This window comes from Patiria miniata, unplaced genomic scaffold, assembly GCF_015706575.1.
Source record: "Patiria miniata isolate m_02_andy unplaced genomic scaffold, ASM1570657v1 HiC_scaffold_24, whole genome shotgun sequence".
NCBI classification, from domain to species: Eukaryota; Metazoa; Echinodermata; class Asteroidea; order Valvatida; family Asterinidae; genus Patiria; species Patiria miniata.
Window position 1 is genome coordinate 13,711,631 of NW_024037063.1, and position 22,805 is coordinate 13,734,435.

General features: G+C 38.1%; 1 protein-coding gene across 7 annotated transcripts in view; it reads left to right on the forward strand.

The window, feature by feature from the left end:
• LOC119732701 (protein bicaudal D homolog 2-like) overlaps positions 1 to 18,113 on the forward strand; it is a 35,543-nt gene extending 17,430 nt beyond the window's left edge. The window contains exons 4-6 of one of the 7 annotated variants that reach the window (XR_005271582.1): positions 9,843 to 10,112; positions 14,286 to 14,334; positions 17,772 to 17,789. Coding sequence is in view for 6 of the 7 variants with exons in the window: in XM_038206343.1 (XP_038062271.1) it covers positions 9,843 to 10,067 (225 nt within the window). In the remaining variant the exon portion in view is untranslated. Of the gene's footprint in view, positions 1 to 9,842; positions 10,113 to 12,837; positions 12,897 to 14,285; positions 14,335 to 17,771 lie in introns of those variants that run through there. The other 6 variants (XM_038206348.1, XM_038206347.1, XM_038206349.1 and 3 more) reach the window with 6 other exon arrangements.
• The last annotated feature ends 4,692 nt before the right edge of the window (positions 18,114 to 22,805 follow it).

The following is a 22,805-nucleotide window of genomic DNA, read 5'->3' on the forward strand; positions in this document are numbered from 1 at the left end:
GTAGTCTGGTTCCCTGACCCCACTTAAGATGAAACAGAGCAATTTGTAGACTTTGGGGAATTGTAAGTCAAAGAATCAGTCTAGCAGGCTTGTACCCCTTCACAGGTGTGTAATCAATTGCAAAGAAAATGCGGAATAGCTAAATATGAAAAACTAGGAGCAGTTTTTGAAAAAAAGCCAGTTTTTTCCAGCGCTGGTCGGCCGACCAGCGTTGGAAAAATACAGTTTTTCTTGAAAATGTCAGCACACCAGGAGCCACGATTTTACAGGATGCTTAGGCTGTCATTCCCCAACAATCCAGTAAGGTTTTATGTGATAATTAGATCATTTCGTTTTTTTGATGTTTGCAAATGTTGTATCTTCCCTTTTATTGAATTTAATCTATAATATCTGATATAACCACAACTCAATTACAGTGTTTACATATACGTTTGTAATATCCAAATAAATGCATTTTTAATGTACAAGTACATGTACACCGTACCCATGTACATGTATGTAACCTTATTAAAAAATCTAGGCTTGTATGTATGTATATGTGTATGTGTGTGCAGTCCTAAACTTTTTTACCAATATTAAAAATAAAGTACATGTTATTAAGTGTATGCTTCTGAATTTTAATGATTGCTATAGAGTTCTTGATTAATGTAGCCTGCGTAAGTTCCAGACTATATTCCTACGTGTATTTATTAACATGCATTACATGTATACCCTAATTACATTTTTTTTTATATAGATGTTCACCCATGGAGTTTTAAATTATAGCATGTCAAAAGACATGAACAGATTTCCAAAATTGTCACAATTCCAAATTTTGCAATTGTGAAGATTAACTTCAAATTTAAACGAGTCATCACCATTTTTTCCATGTTACAAAAAAAAAAAACGTAACAAATCCAAATATTTTATTTATTCATCGACATTGAATGTGCTGTCTTTTGAGCTAATTTTAGAATATAGGGCGAGTCAAAAAGAAACCAACAAAACCCAAATGTTGGGACCATTGTTTTAGTGAAGTTCTGCATCCATGGAGCACTTTCAAAATGTAGGATGTGAAAGCCCAGTTCATAAGCTTTCTTTTAGTGCAAGAATTATTCCAATTTATTTTTGAAGTTATGGAATTTTGAACACAACCGCCGTTTTAAAGATCTGTCCACGGATCACAGAAAAGGTGTGCGTTCTTTCAGCAAAACAAAAACAATTCACACACATCCTTTTGTGATTTTTCGTTTTGCTGAAAGAACGCTGAACTTTTTTTGTGATCCGTGGACAGAACCTTAAAACGGTGGTTCAGTTTAATATTCTGTAACTTGAAAAGTACATGAGTGATTTGAATGATTTTTGTACCAAAAGAAAGCTTATGAATTGGGCTATCATATCCTGTATTTTGAGAGTGCTCCACGCAGAATTTCACTAAAACAATGGTCCCAACATTTGGGTTTCGTTTTTTTTTAATCACCCTGTATTAGTGTATGTCCATAGGGGTTACTGAAGGAAATGAGCAAGTGTACAAATGTATATGGCTGCTTTGCCAAAAACATAAGTCTTGTTAATTCTGTCTATTACAAAAAAATTGAAATTACCCATGTTTCAAATAGATTTTTTTTCACAAACTAAAAGTGCGCTGTGCAAATTAGCAATGGTTCCCTTGGCTGATCATCTTTTTTGGGATCAAAGTGTGGGTACCAAGGAAGGAGAAGTTTTGCCTAACAGATACATGTAAAAGAGAATTTATAGGTGGGAACCAGTGAAGAAGTGAGAACTTCTACCTTTCTGGTTTGCTTACATTTTCCAGAAGTGCATTGTATTGGTTGTAACCAAAATAGAAAACTGGCTTGTTCTGTATCATTGGTTGAACATTTTGCCACCTTGGTTTGTATCATTACTTCGCTCCCCAAGTGCCCAACTATTGAACAACCAAACCATTTTTTTGGTGAGCATCATACATTTTTTTGTAAGTACCGGTACACTGGGGTTCATTGTATTACATTTCACGTTTTCGTTGCTGAAAGGTGTTCATTGTCCATTGTGCGCCCACAGATAATGTTCTGTTCCTGTAGTTGTGTGATATAACTATGTTTTCGGAATAGGAAAGGTACCAGTATATCAAATGAAACATTGCATAAATGTGATTTTTTTTGGTGGGAGGGGAGGGGCTGTTTACATAGTGACTGGTAACTACAATGTACTCTGCAAATTGGTCCGTAACTTAGGTCCTTGAATTCAACGAATTTTGGAAATTAATCCCAAATACACATCATCCAGTGCGTAACTGAGCTCAATTATAGTTGACTGTATCAAATTTGATTACAGAAAGGAAGAGTCGTTGACGTACATGTACGTGACGTGTAGATAATCAAATGAGCTCAAGAAATGTAAACAACTTGCAATTAAGTTGAGATTTGGGGTAAAGTAGGACGGAAAGAAATTTGTCGTACTAGGATGAAATTTGTCATACAAGGACGAATGTGACATCAAAGATCTTAAATAGAAACATCTGTTATAAATGCATTTTGCAATATTATGTTCCTTGCATTCATATATGGCATTTGAGTGTAATTAAACGATTCTTATATGCAGTGTTTACCAAGAACCTTGAAAGAACTGTTTCCATTTATTTGTGTACTCTGACGTCTCCGCACTTGCAAACCCATCCGAAAACACTTGAAATGATGGAAAACAATCATCTGAAGTAACGTTTTTTTCTGGAAGCTGGAAGACACCATTGCTGGAAATCAGCTGCTCGCTCTGGAATTGCTGCAAAGAGGCCAGTTTTCGTCAAAATGCCATCAGCTCAACTTGAAGTTTGTCATCTCCCAGTATATGCATATTTATTGATCTCAATATTAGAATTATAAAACTGCATGGTTTTACCAGCGAATAATTTGGACATTTTTTTTCCCTTCAATTGTCCATGCTTTAAAATAATGTCTAAAAAGCATATTTGAAGTGTTTGGTCTTCGTTCTCATCCACATCCTGCTAAGTACTTCCCCTCAAAAAGATAAATTGCACCAAAATACCCACAAAAAGCACATTACAATCAAATTCAAACTGGACCACAGCACTTGGCCAAAAGTGCATTTTGAAGCAATGTATCTATTTTAATATTTTTACTTGTCATGTGTTACCTAAAAATATACCTTTGGGTAGAACCATAGATTCAGTCTGTTATATGTGAGGAAATCAGTCAGGCACTATTCTGAAGTAACAAGCCCTTAGCTGCAGACGGTGTTGGGTGCTACACTTTCGAACTCATTGACAGCATCGTGCATTTTAATGTTTGCAATAATAACATCATCTGTTCACCATTAACATTAACATCATGCTTCACAGTTGCCATTAACTTTTAAAACACAAGATTTGTCATTGTTTTATCACCTGCTATCCCAGGCATTTTTATTGTTTCATTGGTAGCCTAGTCTGAGTATCACCCGTTATCCACGGAGCCAAGTCTCCTGTATAACGTCTGATATGTCAAAGCATGCAGATTTATGCGATCTCGCACCTCAGCCAATCAGAGTTGACTTTACTAAATCGTGACATCATTTCATTCCCAAATCAAGACTAAACATTTGATTGGTCAATTTGAATGCAGTTTTTTGTAATACAACAACAGCCAGGCGCGTATTGCATAACATAATACAGAGCGCTTGACCACAGCCTTTGTTGCTGTGTCTAGTGTATGGTTTTTTTATTCATGTCTATGACGCGACAACGTTGAATGACCGAAGACCCGATATAGAAAGTGCCCACTGATTGGTCAAAATCTAGAGGTCAAGATGCGGTTGTCTTGCATAATCAATCAGCGAATCTGCTCAAATGTTACAGACCATGGCTTTTGCCATGGTCTTATTATGTACATAGACTACCGTAGGTGTAGCCTATACCTAGTTTAAAAAAAAAAATGTCATATCTCATCTATCACAGATATGTTGTCGCAAAACATTTGCCTTTCGTTCCCAACCTAAATATATTTGCAAAAGAGTATCAAAAGTTGAGGTCTCGGATATTCTTTCCTTGTTAAATTTGTTAAATGATGAACCAGCGTTTAAGAAACAGGATTTTTCTCTTTTCAAATTCTGCAAAATTTCTTAAAAATTTTCTTAAAATTAAAGAGGAGTACTTCTGCTCTGCACATGTGGAACTTATTTTCCTTTTTTCCTGTTGACTCATATTTCAAACCTTTCTGTATCAATTTGTAGCCGTAAAGCCCTCAGAAAACAGGGTTTTTTTTCTACGTCTCTTATAAATTGAAAACCAGACAATATGACTCACAGACTGAAACTCTACACACTTTAAAAACTAAATTACAAGACCCTGCATGGGCCTAGCAACTGCCTAGCAACAGCTTGACCCCAAGTTCAAGCCTTTCTCAAATGATGTGCAAAATCGACCACTTGTGTTCTGATTACTTCAGTATGAGAAAAACCGTAATATCATTTTTTTTTATTGCTAAGTTACCTCTGTTGGCAAAAACTGACCGGGAATTGCCTGTCAAAGATGTACGTTTGTGTAAAACTGACATGAAATCAATAGCAGTTTTTATAGAAATCTTGTTTTTCTACTCTGAAATTTTGCAAACATTCACCTGATGTAGATATGTTTTGCCTCAAGCTAGGCGATGTTAAAGTGATCTCTCATAAAAGTCCAAACAGTTTGGGGGCTCCAATGTAACCAGAAACCGACCTAGGCATTTAATAGGAGGATCACTACCCCCTCTGTTGAGCTTGCTAAAAAAATTCTTCTTCTGAGTGATTCTTATAGGTTTCTATAATTCTATTCTTATAGGCACTAAATGTGCTAAAATTGCCACTTTTTTCTTTAACATAAAGTTTGCCTGTAGCTAATGTATGCATGTAGATCACTATGAAAAAAATAATAAGTGGTACAAATGTTTCTCAAGTTCTTGCTCAAACATAATGTAAATTCAATTGAATTTCAATATTTGGAGGTTTTTTTTCGCATCTACGTAATTACTCATTGAAATCCAAGTATTTGGTAGAAACAACTCTAAATTGAGTTGGTATATATGAATTTAAATTTGCATCCTGATTGCGTACATTGGAATGATTTGTATGATTTGTCTTGGAATGCGAAGCATGATAATGTCAGAAATTATGAAAATTTTGGTGTTAATATGCATGGAACTGCCAAGTCTGTCAACACAATGTAGTCAGTCCATGATCTCATGAACCCTGACCTAAAATGTCTCCCAAACGACATCACTTCAGCCATGCTCCATCAACATCTTTCAACTATGGACATGTACACACATACTGAGCAGCATGGGCCTCATTCACGAGTCGGCCATATTGGATTGAGAGTGAGGCAAAATCTTCATTTTTGGAACTTGTGTAGAGAAATGAAAGCAATGACGTTACAAAATAGTACCAGTCTGCTATGATGAATAATTTAAAATTTGTGAAAAAAATGAAAGTGGCTATAGTGAATAAATAGTCTGGCACCATGCCATTCAACAGTTCACAATTTATAAAAATACATTTAGGGAACATGACAAAAATAGCCAACTCGTGCATAAGGCCCATTGTACTAGGCAAGCACTGACCAGCAAAGGCCAAAATGTTTTGAAGAGATTTTCAATAATTAGGCATACATAATTTCGCCTGCAGTTGTTTTGTTTTGAACGCCACAAAGCTTCATGCATAGTCAGCATTTTTTTTTTACAAAACTTTTACCTGTTGTAAAGTCATATTTGCATATCAGCACATTTGCTTCCTTTATGATTCTATTATTTGAATAATCAATTGATTCAGAATAAACTGAATTATTCTTTTATGATTTTCTAATCTTGCACGACCAGTAATCAATTTAATACCACAGGGGTAACAAGCATGTAGCACACAAAAGAAACAAATTCAGAACAGCAGGTTTATTTGTTCCATCTTCCATAAAACACCTTGATATAAAATAAACTGGTGACCACAATTGAACGCCATTTTATGAAGGTGGCACCCCACATGCACACAGGTTTTTACACTTGCATGTACATGTATGCACCTTTGCCCAAAAGGTCGTTTACACCACTTGCAAAAATTTAAGGACATGCACACATTTGCATCATCACCTCAGAAAATGCTTCAAATTGTGGTCCCTGTATAAGGCCCATTCTAAATGCAGTGCTACTGCAGTGCTGAACTGAATTAATTTGACTTTTAAAAATTTGGCTTGGTGATAGCATGGCGTTTAGAACCAATTGGCTCGGCAAATTGAGTTAGGCGCGACGCCAACCTTTGGCTCGACAGGGCTGTCATGCTATTGTCATTCTGAACGGCAGTGGCATGGCACTGTTCTAAACGCCGTGCCATTGCCGTTCCGAACTCAATTCGGGCAATTCACAATGCAGTGCGCCACCAAGAGTTTGCCACGTAGAGTTAATTTTTCCCAGTGCATTGTGGGAGATGGTCGACAAATTCGCAGCGCGGGACATTTGAAATTGTTAGTTTTTCCGGCCAGAAAGTTCGTAAGCGTATGATTCGAGTATCTGTTTGCCCTTTTCTTTTCGTTTTATCAATATGGAGTTTTTTTGTAAGGCGGCAGAACGCTTTGCCCCAATCTATAACAAATTAGCTCAAGTTTTCTACTAACACTCGTTCAAATGGGCCATGTTTTGTCGACCGTGACCTTGAAAAACGAACTCTCTGTGACAAACTCTTGGTGGCGCACTGCATTGTGAATCGCCCGAATTCAATTCCAAGTTGGGGCTAACATTTTAGGAATGCAGCACACTCACAATACCGTCTTTCGCGTACGTGCACTAAGGGGAGTGATATTGGCACAAATATTTTGATAGCGCTGAAAGTTCATTGAACTGCTTGAACTGCTTTAACCTGGCCAGTTACTCCAAATGCAAACAGTTCTACGTTTAGAGCAACTGCAGTGCTTTAGCGAGCAATTGCTGAACTCGTTTCAATTAAGTTCGGCGCGGCAGTAGCACGGCGTCTAGAATGGGCCTTTGTCAACATACTAAACATACAAATCCTTACCCCCATACCCTCCATCTCCACTTCCCTCCCTGTACCCCTGCCAAGAAGCAATTTGCAGACCCATATGCTGTGATCCCTGACAGTCCGGACCAGTCTGATTTAGCTCAGGATAGAACCCAAGACTTCAGGATCATTATCAGACTATTGTTTCCCTCTTTGCTTCTCAATATACTGTCCCTACTGTTTTTGAGTTTTCCCCCAAACAAGATTTGTTGTAAATTGCTATCTTTGCAGTAATACAAAGTTATTCACTTTTGAATGAGACATGGATTGAAATTGCCCGTGTTGATAATTTCACGAGAAATATCAAATAATTTGCAGCCAGACAATAGCTCAGGCTTATCATTGTGCATTATAGAGATAAAGCAACCCAAAAAATGTAGCCTTATCTCACAGGGATATGCACAAAATAGAAAAAAAAAATTCCCTAATAAAATGAAACATACAAAATTGAAACAAAATTGTTTATACGGTAGAACAAAAGCAAATTTGCATTGAGCAGGGACACTATGTCTTTAAAATTGCCATTGTGTCAGGTACCATACGATATGTAATTTTTTCTGGCTCCTAATAGTAAGAGTTTCAAAATTACGTGTATGACACCAATTAACGACAAAAGTTAGGGGAAAGTTGCACCAAGAATTTGCTACTATTTTTCTCCTGTTTGGCATTGTTCCTATTAAGGGTTGAAATTTTCAGAAACTTTTACTTTGATGCCAACTTGGAATATATACTTTTCAGGCATGCAACTTTCCCTGCGCTGATTTCCTCGTTTTTCCCTTCTCATGAATGCCATTACAAAATGAAAAACACTGTACAAAGTCTTGTGTGGTTTGGAATTTCCTCGTCTTTTCTAAATTTCCAGTTGCATGCCTGACTTTTACATGGCTGCATTTTGATTAGAAAATGACACACATTGTACATGTACATCTTCAATTTTATACTGGACATTACGAAGGTTTTTTTTTTTTTATCCATTTTATGATCTAACAATTCTTAGGTGTTAGTCATTTGAGGGCCTCAGTATCTTTAACTTTTCTTTCTCTCAATGGCAAAAAGCTGCTATATTTCTCGAAATATTTAAGTTGTAGTGTAAATTATCCACAATAAGGGAGGTGTCCATGTACACGTAAAAAAAACTGAGGCAGTAGAGTGTTATGAAATGGCACATCATTATGAAATGGCACATCGATTCTCAAGAGATTTATTTAGCAGCCGTTGTATTTGACACACATGGCTGGCCAAGCATCTTATGATGAGCACTTCGTTGTGTGTGTCGCAGAGGTTGTCTCGCATATCTTAATACCACCACCAGTAGAGGGCAGCACAGTCCACAGATGGGACATGGGAGGGCGAGGCAGTGGTGGATTTATAGGGGGATTTAAGGCGGTCTAATACCCCCAACACCCCCAGCCCCCGGCCACAAAAAAAATTAAGAAAATCATGCAGAAAAGCGTTGCACATGCCTGCAAACCCCCATCCTTAACTGCTACCCCCCCCCCCCCTTGAGCCTAAGCTGGATCCACCCCTGAGGGGGGACCAAAACCCTGAACTTTGTCATTGTCTGTTGCTTTAAGATTTTACATGTAGGAGTCTAGTTCCCTGACCTGTTAACTTACATTTGTTCATGTCAATGTTGCTCTCATAGAGTCATGAGATTATGTCATAAACATGCAAGGCAAGGCGCCCCTGAACAAAGATATTGACGAATTGGGGAACCGCCAACATAGGGCTAGATAGCTCAGTTGGTAGAGCACTGGAACGGTTATCCGGAGGTCGCAGGTTCAAGCCACCGCTCCAGTCAATTTCCACGTTCAACTTTTCAACAAGGTTTATATTCAGTTGGTTGATATTTAGCAGGCTTCCTATAAGCCTGGAGCTGGAAAAAAATAAAGCAGAAGCTGAGACGAAGTCAAGGAAAAGCATATCTTACATAAAATGTTATGAAAAATTAAACAACTACATGTATAGACAGAACCCATCCCTTCCAAACCACATCAGTGCGTGCAGTGACAAGACTTCTTTATCTCGCTGTTATTTGCCAATGGTTTTGTGCAATCATTTGACTTTTAATTTGCTATCAAAGTATTGGATAAGATATCTGACAACAAGAGATCATGTTTCATGCATAGCAACCAATCCAGCCCAACTATTCTGTTGTGAGTGGCTGCTAACAATGTTTGTGCATGATTGCACTGCTGTGTCAAAGTTACCAGAAGAGCAGGAGATTATTATGTTGGAGATTATATATCCCTTCCCATTTTCAGCTATCTTGGATCTACTTCTATTAAGATCACATACAAAATTTGAAGAAACAATGTCAAAATTTGATATATAGGCTGTACTGCTGTTATGTGACACAATTTCTTCGAAGAGATGTTGATCTAAAAGAAATGTCAATGTCTAGTAGGTATACTACTTACATGTAAGCTCAGAATTACATCGACCATAAAGCTTCTGTCAATGTACCAGTACTTTTCCTAAGTCTTTAGCAGAAATAAATGTCTGCTCCTGGTTGTACATAAATATTTGATAGTTTCATAGTGACCTATATGAACTTGCCTTCAGGCATGTTCGTATATACTTTACATGTTAAATTAAAGCTGCAAATTGTCAACTTTAAGTGTCAACACCAACTAGGGAACCTGCCTATTGTTCTGATATAAACTTGTATTATTACTGGTCTGGATCCCTGGTTAATTCACAATTAATCCAGTGATTCCAGTCCTTGGTGTTTTTTTTTTTACATTGACATATATTTTTTTTACATTGACATATTTGTTTTTCATTCATTGTTCATGATATTATTTGGATAATTTTGTAAAAAAAACAAACAGTTTAGGCGAGATTCAGCCAGGGATTCGGCCAGGGATTCGGCCAGAGATTCGGCCAGAAATTCGGCCTGGGACACGACTAGAGAATCCGGCAGAGAGTCCGCCAAAGAAACGTCCAGAGTTTCTCCTCGAGAACCCACCAGACGAAGCTCGGGGAGTTCTTACACCACGGCCACGCGTATCGTCAGCCGCAGTGTGCCCAAAGGATTCCACGGCCAGGATGTCTGATCTTCCCTATCTCAGTGAATGGCACAGTCCCACCGATTACAGTTTGTATGTGAACCGGAACCCTCCATTTTTTTTTAACAGGGCACCTGTCTGACTGCGCATGGGAATGGTCTCTGCATCTTCTCCATTAACAATTTTTTTGTAATTCCTTTCAGATTAATTTTGCCAGCTGTCTTTCCAGTAAACTATGAACAATTTCTAACATCTGCCCAATAACCTTGAATATTATGCATGCTCTACACACTTGCAGTACACTGTTCCATTGACCTTGACCCTTTGACCCTTTGACCCTTTGACCCTTTGACCCTTTGACCCTTTGACCAATCAAATGCGAGCTCATCCAGTCAAAGCACAGTTAACAACAACCAGCCCTGTCCCCCTCCCTACCTATAATTTGTCTAGCTTTTAAATGGGAAGGAGTTTTAAAATCATTGTGTAACAAAGAAATTAGCATATTTATTGGTGATGACCAGGGCCTTTCAGGTTTTTAATTTGAAATTTCTCATTAACAGTAAAATAAATAAATCCATGATTTATATCTCACAACTTGAAGCCAGGGGTACAGGTGGTGATAAAATGAACCCCCCCCCCAAAAAAAAAAGTATGTCCATCATTTTAAAAGGACAGTGTACTGTATTTTTTGTCTGGAGATTCAACTAAATTGCCCAAAAACCTTGAACAAAGGAGAAAAGATCATTTTTAAATTGTAGGAGAAAATAAACTGAAGAGAAAAAGTAGGCACAAAATCTGGTTTTCCTTTTTTTCCCTACCCCAATAATGCTTTCAAAACAGTGAAACTGTGTACTGTCAGTCACATAACAACTTCTCAGTTTTTACTTGAATATTATTCTAAAGGTTTCTGTTTAACAGGATTTTTTGTCCATCTTGATACAAAATATTATTTGTCTTTCGTTTCAGTGACCATATGTCGTCATCTAAATCAGCATGCCTCTAACAATCTTTGATGTTTCCCACTTCCCCATTTGATACGGGAAAAAAAACCTTCCCATTCCATGCTGTATAATTTTTTTTGTGTTCAAGTGAAACTTGTTACGTTTATAAAAAGTGATATTCTGTTTTAAACAGTGTTTTAAGTTAATAAAATTTTGTCATTCTCCTACATGTACAGCATGCACTTGGCTCAGATATCGATTAAACTACTTTTTTTTTCAAAGCAAGTGTTAATAACGTATGTTTTATTTCTGTTTTGCCTGTATGCATGAGAGGATGTCATGTATAGACATACGTAAGACATATGTAGAATTTTTTTCTATTTTCCTATAAGGTTCATTATCAATGTACTTTCCTTTTGCATAATTTATATTCTTTGTTTAGTATATTCCAGTTGATTTAATTTTTCTTTCTTTTGGTAAAATATTGATTTTCTAACGTCGGACACTGTTTAGTTTTCCATTAGGAAAGCTACAGCCTTTAGGAAAAGCCCCATTATAATACAAGTTAAAATTGAGAACATTACAAAAAATAAACACCAAAATGAAACGTATTTTCAGAAACTGAAAGCAAATTACTGTATGTGGGGAAATCCTTTTCATTTTTCATATTATAGTTTACCCTTCGTACACTTGAATTGTTCATCATTGAAGTGTACGTAAATACTCAATTTTGTTTTTTATATCAAAGCTGAAGTTCCACCCAGAATTATCAATTTAAAGCAAAATGAATATTTTGAATCAGGCAGTTAGGTTTAAATAATCAATTTGCTAGTTGAATAAGATTAATCTCATGAGGTGATATGGTCTTCTCCAACTTAGTTTTAGTAGCCACTTTTGTCATTGTCTGGTGACTTTTCCTTCTGTCTGACTTTGAGCAGATTTGCAACGGACATGTGGTGATGGGGTTGGGGGGGGCTGGGTAGGGAATCAAAGGGTTTCTAACAAAACAAGCTTTCTAAATTCTAAGTGGAGGGGGGGGGGGGAGGTACAAGGGGAGGCCTGTACCCCACTCCCTACCCCCTCCCCCACCCCCCACCCCTGGGGCTCCTGTTCCCTCACCTACATGTATGGCACTGGTTTCTGAAAATTGCACCATCCAAAGATGTTCCCTTCCTACGTGGTACATGTAGCTTTGCTTGTGTTAAGCATTTCCAGTATCTTTAGATGCACATCTGTAGGCTCAACCACCAAAATCTTAAAAGTCGCACCCAAAGGCTTTTCAAATGTTCGTTCGCTTCACCCGTGTTAACTTCTGTGTATGGACTCCATGTGAAACCACATGCACAGTCGCGTGCGGTTGCTATAATTTGAGACATCGCGTATAGCTGCAATTCAAAACATTTCAAAACATGATTCAGCAACTTTTGATTTGAAATTGAGATCCTAGAATGCTGTTTTTCTCGGAATATACAGCTGAAGCTGAGCTGAAACTTCATCAGGTTAGTTGTTCAGTATCCTTCATTAGGTTTTGAACACTTTTGTTGCTTCAAACGAACAAAATGCACAAATTACAAATGATGGACTATATCTTTAAAGCACTCTTTAGTTTTGAAGGATAATTTTTAGCTCAGTTGCTGCCATGTGCTTGCGGTCAGCTCAGTCAGAGGAATTTGCGAACCAATTTAGCACTCATTTTGCGCTCTCACCGTACCTCAGCTTCTTGAGTATGTTCTCTATAAAGTGCCTGCAGGGAGTCCATATACAGTTGGCGCTTCATGTACATGTAGTTGGCGTTTTTCTGAGTAGTTTAGATCTTGTCCAAAATGTCAAATAAAAAGCATAGATGCCAAACTTGAATGAGTTTGTTTTCCTTAAAGGTTGCCTCTATGTTTACCAAATTGACGGACTCAAAACAACCAAGCCAACAGCAAAACAGGTGTGTGACAAATTATCATTTAAGCTAAGTCCACTTGGTGCTTCCTCGAAAAAAAAGGGTGACTTTGTCAAATCTTATTTTTTATTATGGAAAATACGGAGCATTAAATGTGCAAATACAGGAACAGTATCTTCGTCGGTATTGTATCAAACAAATCATAAGGGCAAATTAAGGAGATTAACAGGAATTCAGTATTTTAATTATTTTATTTTTAATCATTTTAAAATTAGCAATGTTTTAAATAAAACAAAAAACATTAAAGCTATTCTTTATTACAAACTTAAATCTTCCCACTTGGGTATTTGACAATCTTTCACAAATTGAAACAACAACATGTAACAGGTTAAAATTGTACATCAGATTTTTTATGTGAAATAGGAAGACTCTAAAAAGTACATGTAATTTATGAGATTTGTTCCCATCATTCTGCTTACAATTATGTATCTTAAACAGAAACAAAATACTCATACGTAAACACGCCATACTTTACAAATACTGAGCAAGATATTAAGATGAGAAACTTGTCATGAGCCCACATTAAGAGCAAGCAAACACAGTCATAATATAAACTGTCCATCTCCCGTCCAGATTCAAATTGAAAAGACCCCTCAGCTAGGGAGATTTTGTCCTCGACAGTTAACTGTATGCAAGTTACTGAATACTGATCGTTGTGTTTGTGAATGTTTGCCAACGTGTGTGTTTTACCTTGTCGTAATTGTTTTGTATATTTCATGTGTTGGAACATGTACAATGAATGTAAGTCAAGTTTAAAGGGGCATTACGGCCTAAAATGCCCGAAAATTTCATGTTTTGGATTGAATACTTGTACTATTTTAAAGGTCTAGTTGAAAGGAAACTAACCTACATGTAATGTCTCACCGTTCCCAAGAAAAGACGGGGAAAAAAAGGTTGTTTACATCAGACACGACGGTGTACGCATAAGTATTTCCTGTCGTTTTCATTCAATGTACGACACATGTTGTGTGTGTCACATAAACTACAAACAGCACTAGTACACAAATGTTGTTTCTTACCCGTCCGTAGAAGGCGACCACTGTGCGGCTGGAACTAGCACTGCACAGCTCAATTCTTCGGGACAAAATTGTGACCCCCGAAATTTGTTCGTGCATGGTTCTCCCAGGAATAACACAAATATGCCCACATTTTAAAGGATGGTTGTGTGGACGTTTATATTCTACTTTTAAATGCTCTGCTATTTAATATCATTTAACGTTTTCTACGCCAATTTGACGTATCCTTGGCTGTAATATCCCTTTAATGTCAACTTCATCTCAGTTTCTTTTCCTGTGTTCCACTTTCTGTTGTGCCTGAGTTATCCAAATGTACATTGTATGTATGTAAATATTTGTGTCTGTTTTCTCGTTCAAGACACGCAAAGCGCGTATGGGTACCAGCACCTACAATTCAGAGCATACAGGTATGCACTTACAGGATTTCCGTCTACCAGTCACTTCAACCATTGCCCCGCCCACATTCAGTTAACCACTCCCATTTTAATTGACCACACCCACATAACAAAGCTATACATAATATCCATCATTCTGCCATGCCCATTATATTAAGTTATACCAATCAAATCAAGCCAATCCCATAATACCAAGCCACTCCCATAATATCAAGCCACTCCCATAATACCAAACCATCCCATAACGCAAAGCCAGTCTCATTTTCATTCCACGATGTCTGTGCAGTAATGAAAATAAAACCACTCCCATACCAAGCCCTGCCTATCATTTCTCACATTTAAAATGAGTCATTGGGCTTTTTTGTCGATATTAAGCCACACCCACAACTTTCATATAAGACAAATTCACCATAATTTGAACCATACTCCGCTTTGAAGACTGCAGAAAATACATATTCATCAAAAGTAACCCCACCCATTAATTGCAAAGTAACATTGAAAACCAGTAATACATGAGTTTATTTGGAACCACGTCCTCCAAGAACAGACTGTCATCGTACCATTAATTGCCAAACCTAATCAGTTAAACTGCACCTACTTATTTTTAACATGACACCCAATTTTGCCGAACTACATGTAATTTAGGATAGTATTACTGACCACACCCATAGTAAACCACACCCATGAAATTACATACATATTTATCATGATTCATACAACCACACCCAATTTCAGACTCCATACCATACAACTCTCGTAAAGTTGCCCGGTCTCTACAAATTTGCATTAAAACGGATCAATTATCTTTGCCTGCGCACTGATGAGTTGATGGAAAGAGAGGTCAAACTGGCAAGCTGTGGTCATGCCAATGGATTCTTTCCCAATACCTAAGAAAAAGTGAGAAATTTATGGTGGCGCGTATAAAAAAAACATGGGTATTCACATTAGCTTTGAATTGCAAAACAGGGTGTACAATTGCTAATGTTTCATGCCTTTACTGTATTTGCGTAATAAAATGTGTCCAAAATAGCCTTCAGGGTGACCAAAAGACGCGACTATATGCCCTTCAGACTAAAACCCTGATTTACATATATGTCGCAGAAATAGGGTTTTTTTTTTTTTTTTGGCTCCAATATGGCATCCATGCAAAAAGCTACTAGTTGCAAGTAATGTATTGAAGATCAAAATTTTACCATGATTTATACAACTGCACCCAATTTCAGATTCCATACCATGCAAATCTAGTTTGGGATACTGACCACACCCATGAAATTACATGAATATTTACCATGATTTATACAACCACACCCAATTTCAGATTCTATGTCATACAAATCTAGTTTGGGATACTGACCACACCCATGAAATTACATACATATTTACCATAATTGATACAACCACACCCAATTTCAGATTCCATACCATACAAATCTAGTTTGGGATACTGACCACACCCATGAAATTACATAAATATTTACCATAATTTATACGACCACACCCAATTTCAGATTCCATGTCATACAGATTAGCTTTTTAATTGCAAAACGGGTGTACAATTGCTAATTTTCCATGCATTTACTGTCCAAAAATAGCCAAGTAGTGTCCAAAATAGCTTGACAACCAGACACCATTCAAACTAAAACCCCGATTTAACTGTGATGCAGAAATACTTTGCATGGTTTTTGCTCCAATATGGCATTTCCATGCCAATAGCGACTAGTATTTGCAAGCAATGTATTGAAGATCAAATTCCTTTTTCATGTATTCCCTTTATTGCTTCAATATGTAAGCACCTACATTGCTAAATATAATAGGCAAATATGGTGAACTGCACAACTGATATCATAATACACATGCTGACCATGTAATGCACAATAATATATCTAATGAGAACAGCTGTGTCAGATCATGAATCATTCAACCAACCGTGAAAAGGAAAAAAAGGGGGAAAAATGAAAGGATATGATCAGATACTGACATAATACACATGTACATGTGTAGAAGAGAAAGCTACATGTACATGTACAATCCATTCCATTTATTTGTATGCCATGTATGTTTATCATTGTGCATGGATCTGCAGGGTGACCCCAAAAAATGCAAACGTCAAACATTTGCCTTTTTTCAAAAACGTGATCTGTGAAATTTTATGTTTTGGATATCAGATTAAAGCTGAGTGTATTTTCTTTCAAATACTGGAGAAAAAAAATCACAAAAACAGCACATTGGGTTGCTGAGAAAAATGCCAATTACATGTATGTAACAAAACTCATTTTTGGTCCATTCCAATAGTATTACACTGTACTCGGGTATGAAATTCATGTAGCACATTGTGGCCTAATCCTTACAAACGACACGGCATATAATATGACAAGAGTACAAATGAATTTGATGGAAATACCTATTATTTTCCACCTGAACATACATCTTATCCTCCTTAGTCCAATTTTAAACCTTATCAGCATCATAAATATGTCAAAATATTTAAGAAATTGCACAAATAAAAGACAATATTTCAACGGTAACATGTTTCACTGTTCGAAGCACCATCAGATCACGTTTTGGGAAAAAGGCAAATGTTTCGGGGTTGCATTTTTTGGGTCACCTGGTGTTCATGTACTTTTACATGATCATTGCATTAGAAGTAACACATTTCTTTTTGCTCTAAAATCGTTCCTGTATGCCAAAGAGGAAATGCTAAGTATAAATAGTTTTTCTTTTCACAGCTAAACTTACTAATTATTTGAATGCTGAGATTACTAACTGAAAACTAACTTTTGCTTTCGCAAGAACTAACAAGTAATTTTGAAAAATGAATTTATGTAGGATATACTTGCTTTAAGGATGATATCAATTTTTGACATACATGTAAATGTTATGAATATAGTTTTTATTTTATTAAGAGCATCCCAAATCTACCAAATCTAAAACTGCATATTCACACAAAACTGGGACATTGACCATTATCATGTTGCGGCCATCTTGATTTTTTTCCCATTCAAATCAACGTAACCAAAGTGAGGCAGGAAGGAAAAATAGTCTGGTTCTTTTTTGCACAAAAAACATAATCATTCAGTACAGTTTTTGGATACAGGGAACATGACTGAAATGGTGGCAGCATGATAAAGGTCTATTTAGTTACATTTCCAGTAGTCGTGTCTCAACTCCGCAGATCAAACAAAATAATGGTAGAATTTTGAGGGATATGGGACAGATCAAATGAAGGAATTCATCAGGATGAATTTTAAAAGAAAATCATTGAAAAGAGAAACAAAAAGAAAAGGATATTCGATATAAGAGATAACTCAAGGGTTTGGATTTTCAGGTTTTGGTAAATTTTATAAGAAATCCTTGAGTGAAACTTTTGCTATTTTAAGGTCATTACATATTATCCTTTTAAAGATAATGAAAGTTGCAGTGATAACTTTGTTCACCTTTTTTCTACCCAGTGCTGAAGATTTAGCCGTGCTTTCCAAACCATCAGAAGCGCCCTCACGCTGGAAGTGGCTGCGATAGATGCACCGATTGGCAATAGTTGCGGAGAAAAAAAAGAAGAATTCTACCTGCTCTACCCTGGATTGATATGCTGCCCCTCCTCACCCTGACCTCACACAAGCTACGCCTATCTGTACAGCCCCACCCTGAGCTGTAATCGAGTCGGTCAGAAGTCACTGCAAGTTTTCACAAGTCAATCACAAGTCAATCAGTCCAGTGTGGTAGCTGAGTCCATCACAGTCCCCACAAGTCCCTGCAAGTCCATCACAGTCCCCACAAGTCCCTGCAAGTCCATCAAAGTCCCCACAAGTCCCTGCAAGTCCATCAAAGTCCCCACAAGTCCCTGCAAGTCCATCACAAGTCCCTGCAAGTCCATCACAGTCCCCACAAGTCCCTGCAAGTCTATCACAGTCCCCACAAGTCCCTGCAAGTCCATCACAGTCCCCACAAGTCCCTGCAAGTCCATCACAAGTCCCCACAAGTCCCTGCAAGTCCATCACAGTCCCCTCAAGTCCCTGCAAGTCCATCACAGTCCCCACAAGTCCCTGCAAGTCCATCAGAGTCCCCACAAGTCCCTGCAAGTCCATCACAGTCCCCACAAGTCCCTGCAAGTCCATCACAGTCCACACAAGTCCCTGCAAGTCCATCACAGTCCCCACAAGTCCCTGCAAGTCCATCACAGTCCCCACACGTCCTTGCAAGTCCATCACAGTCCCCACAAGTCCCTGCAAGTCCACCACAAGTCCCCACAAGTCCCTGCAAGTCCATTACAGTCCCCACAAGTCCCTGCAAGTCAATCACAGTCCCCACAAGTCCCTGCAAGTCCATCAAAGTCCCCACAAGTCCCTGCAAGTCCATTACAGTCCCCACAAGTCCCTGCAAGTCTATCACAGTCCCCACACGTCCCTGCAAGTCCATCACAAGTCCTTCAGTCTCAAGTTGTCACTAGCTACTCAGCTGAACTGCTATAAAAGCATTCCTTTATCATTGTTCGTCCTGTTACTAGTGACTGGACATTATGAAAGGACTTGTGAAAGGACTTGTGATGGACTCGACGACAGGACCGATCCAGTCTCAAGTCGCAAGCTATTCAAGTCACGGATCCTCTACACAAGGATAAACGACTCATCTGAGCCTGTGTACAAAATGTGCGAAACGGATGGTCTACATGCGTGATATGCCTCGGCATAGAACATGTGAAACAATGCGCATGCCATGATTGCCGACAGCCGGCGTCCTGACAGAAATTTGACCACTGAAAGACTGCAGTCATGCGCCGAGACTCGCGCATGCAAACGCACGATGGGCAAGTGCCGCATCACGCATCTAACAAGATATTTGGGGAAGTCGTTTATCCTTGTGCAGAGGATCCGTGTTCAAATTAACTGTGACAACAGTGTTTCTGTTATTTGTGACCTGGCTAGTGACCGAGCTTGTGGTAGACTCGATTGCAGTTCTGGCCAATCTTGTGGCCAACTCCAGGGCCTTATTTCCTTGAGCTGGTAAGCAGAAAATACGGCTATGCAATTTTTTGTGATAAGCAAGAATTAGCTGGGATCCAGTCACAAGCATTATACATAGCATTGCATTTTCTGGTAAGCAAGTTGCTGTGATGAGGGTTGCCGGCCAGTAAATAGGCCGAATATTGCCTGCGCTGGGCAAATCACAATTTGCATGCCCTCAAATTCTCTGCTATTAGAGTGTTTAGTGGGCCATGGACTTGCGGGTTTGTAAAGAAGAAGGGTGGAAGCCGTGAACAGGAACACAAGCTCGTATTTCGGTGAAATTTGGTGAAATTGGGCCCTTACATTGCTCTCTTTTTCAATGGAGCGTAGGTATCATTTTTCAAAATGGCGATGGGCTTCAGGGCTATTTTTGCGGTGATCATCTTTGTTGGATATTTCTCCCAAAAGTCATTGGATTTCCCCCCCCCCCCCCCCCCTAAAAGAAAATTAAACAGAAAATTAAAGATGATGAAATAAGATTTAATTTGATGTGTGTCTCAAACACCTTGGAGAGAATTTTTCCTGAGTTTTGGAAGTGGGGGTTTTATCACTGGGATCTATGGCAGTTCATTCACTAGTCTGCAACCTTAGCCTCTCCAAGAATTTGGGCCAGGAGCCAGCTTCACTGAGTTGCTAAGCACATATCAGAAACATTTGGAATATTTTGCAAAGCAAAGATGTGTTACCAGCCAAAATTTCATGTAATGTTGATTGCTACTGACTGGTTCCCATCTGTTGTCAAGGGGTGGCTTGGGGGGAGGGGGGGGGGTTGCAGGGGCCTATATTCCCCCACTCTATCTGTAGCCTTACAAATGGGCATAACTTATGCATAAATTTCTTGAATTCTAATGCACTTAACCTTTTTTAACATTGTAATCAATTTGTATTTACTTCTATATACTACTCTTTATAATAATGGTGCTTTTAGTACTTAATCGGTCAAATTTTGTAGAAGAAATTTATTGTACATAATTAACATGAATAACTTGATGCGGGACAGTCATAAGAACAGGACAACTTAAAATATTTCCTGAAACAGAAATCTTATTGTATCTTGAAAAAATAGTTAAGTGAAAGTTATGACAAAGAGTAACAAATTTTCAGTTCAGGTTTGGTGTGCAACATATTTATACATTTTCTGCTGTTGCCAAATTTTAACAGGGGACGTGGCATTTTGTTTCTGAATTTAACTGGAAGACGAATGTTGTTGGCATACTTGCTCACAGGAAACTGTTCTACTAATAGGATTCACAGAATTATAGGTGAGCAAAAAAAAATTACAAAAAATTCAGAAAACTTGTTAGATGTGACAATACACTATATAGACCCTTTGCCCTGGCAGCCATTTTAATACCTCAAAAATGGCCGCAATTCAAATGATCTTGGAGATTAGGAACATAGAGCAGTGATATTGTATCCTTTTTCGGCCTTCTGTCGTTGCGTGAGGACCTTTCAAAGATTGATGTCACAAATTCTTGCATGAAGTTAATGGATTTTACACGGGTTTTATATTGTTTTTCCTTCCAACAAAGTTGCCTTACAAGTATTTAATCAAGTTTTAAAAGTGTTGTAAATGGTTATTCAAGATTGAAAAATGCTGGGTAGTTACAGGAGCTTTTTTTTCAGAAGTTATTATAACAGACAATGTTATGTTTCATAGCAAAAAAATGTTATCGTGGGCATTCTTGTCAACAAAATCGTCATCAGGGCAAGTTTGCGCAAGAACTATTGGCCAAGTTCGCGCAAGGACTATAGTTGACCAATGGTTAACTAACGTTTGCCCGAACTCTGTCTAGTCGACGGTGGTTGACTACGCTAGTCGACTATTTGGAACCAACCTACTGGGGCTGGTTGCATCGCTGGTAACCAATAGCCGCGCGCATATAACGTACAGCAGGGAGCCAAGATCCAGAAGTTTTGCGATGACATTTTGACCAGCGTTTGACTAGAGGCGTTCGCACGTTGCTATTAGTGCGCAGGCATAAGGTACGTCAAAAATCAACCACTAGTCGACTAATGGTCCTTGCCCGAACTTGGCCTTTGTTGGCAAATGTGCTACTTTAAAACAAAGAGGCCACTATGACTAGTGCCCCTAGTGTCAGAAACATTAACCCTAACGCCCTAGAGTGATTTGCACATGTACTAGGAGCCTTCCTCACTCCTGCAGATTCCAACACCATGGTATAAACTCTACATCCAAACTGTTGGACTCTGATTATGGTGGTATGCCTGATCCCATGTGAAGCATAATCAGTTTACTAGTGCAGTACTCACTCCAACAGATTCCAACAAACCCTGGTGTTGGAGTTTGACTGGATGGGGTTTGTTAGGGTTCAGAATACAGTACCTCTTTTTCCATATGGAAACTGTTGTCTCTTTTTGTTATACAGGGTGAATAAAAAAAACTGCAATAATGTAAAGCAGCCATCTGTTTTTCATAACCAAGTTGAAATTTTGAATTTTTAAAACTTGTAAGAATGACACATTCGTGAGTAACCTTTTGTGAAAAAAATGAAGTTAATCGCATTTATCGTTTGTCTTTTGTGAACCTTTTTACTGCTGTACCCAATTTACGTTTTTGTCCACGAGGTGTCTAAAAATTGCATTAGCACAAAATGTGTCCCCCAGAGCCGGTCTTTCCATGAGGTCTAGAGCTGAGACATGCATTGCCTTGCAGGGTTGCCAAGTAGAGTGCAGCGCTCCAATTGTGTGAACAATGAAGAACACAGTAACTACAAGTATAGCCCAGAGAAAAGTTGCATAGACACAAAGAAGTGAAACAGAAAAATAAAGCTTGAACTAAGGTTGAGTCAGTTTTAAATCTGTGTTGTCTATAATGTCATTATTGTACCGTTCCCGCTCTTATGCCGAATTCTGATGCCTCGTGGACAAAAACGTTAATCGCGTACCGCAGTAAAAAAGTTCACAAAAGACAAAGGGTAAATGCAATTAACATCATTTTTTTCACACAAGGTTAATAACGAATATGTCATTCTTACAAAATTTGAAAAGTTCAAAACTTCATCTTGGTAAATTTAAAAAAAACAGGATTGATCCTTTGCATTATTGCAGGTTTTTTGGACTCGCCCTGTACAGTGTAACGCGAACAGATGCCAAGAGTTTGAATGCACAGTCAACATCAAACCGAACACTGTGTCGGCTGAATTTTGCAGGAAAAAAAAGACAAACTTTTTTGTTTGAGTTACATGAGTTTTAGGTCTTTGGTGGATATAACTTTCCCCAAAATTTCAGGATGGCATAAGTTGCTTGGTAGGGAAGAGAGGGCACATACAAAAGACAGTTAACAAATATTTTCTACAACTTTACAAGTAGAACTACTTTTGTTTTTTTCTTTTGTTTGTTGCCCCTCATCTGCTCATGCGAATTTGTGTCATTCTTAACTTTTGAAAATATTTGGACTTTCTGAGAATTGGCATATGCACCCTAGACTTGCGTATAATTTACCGTATGTAGGACAGTGGA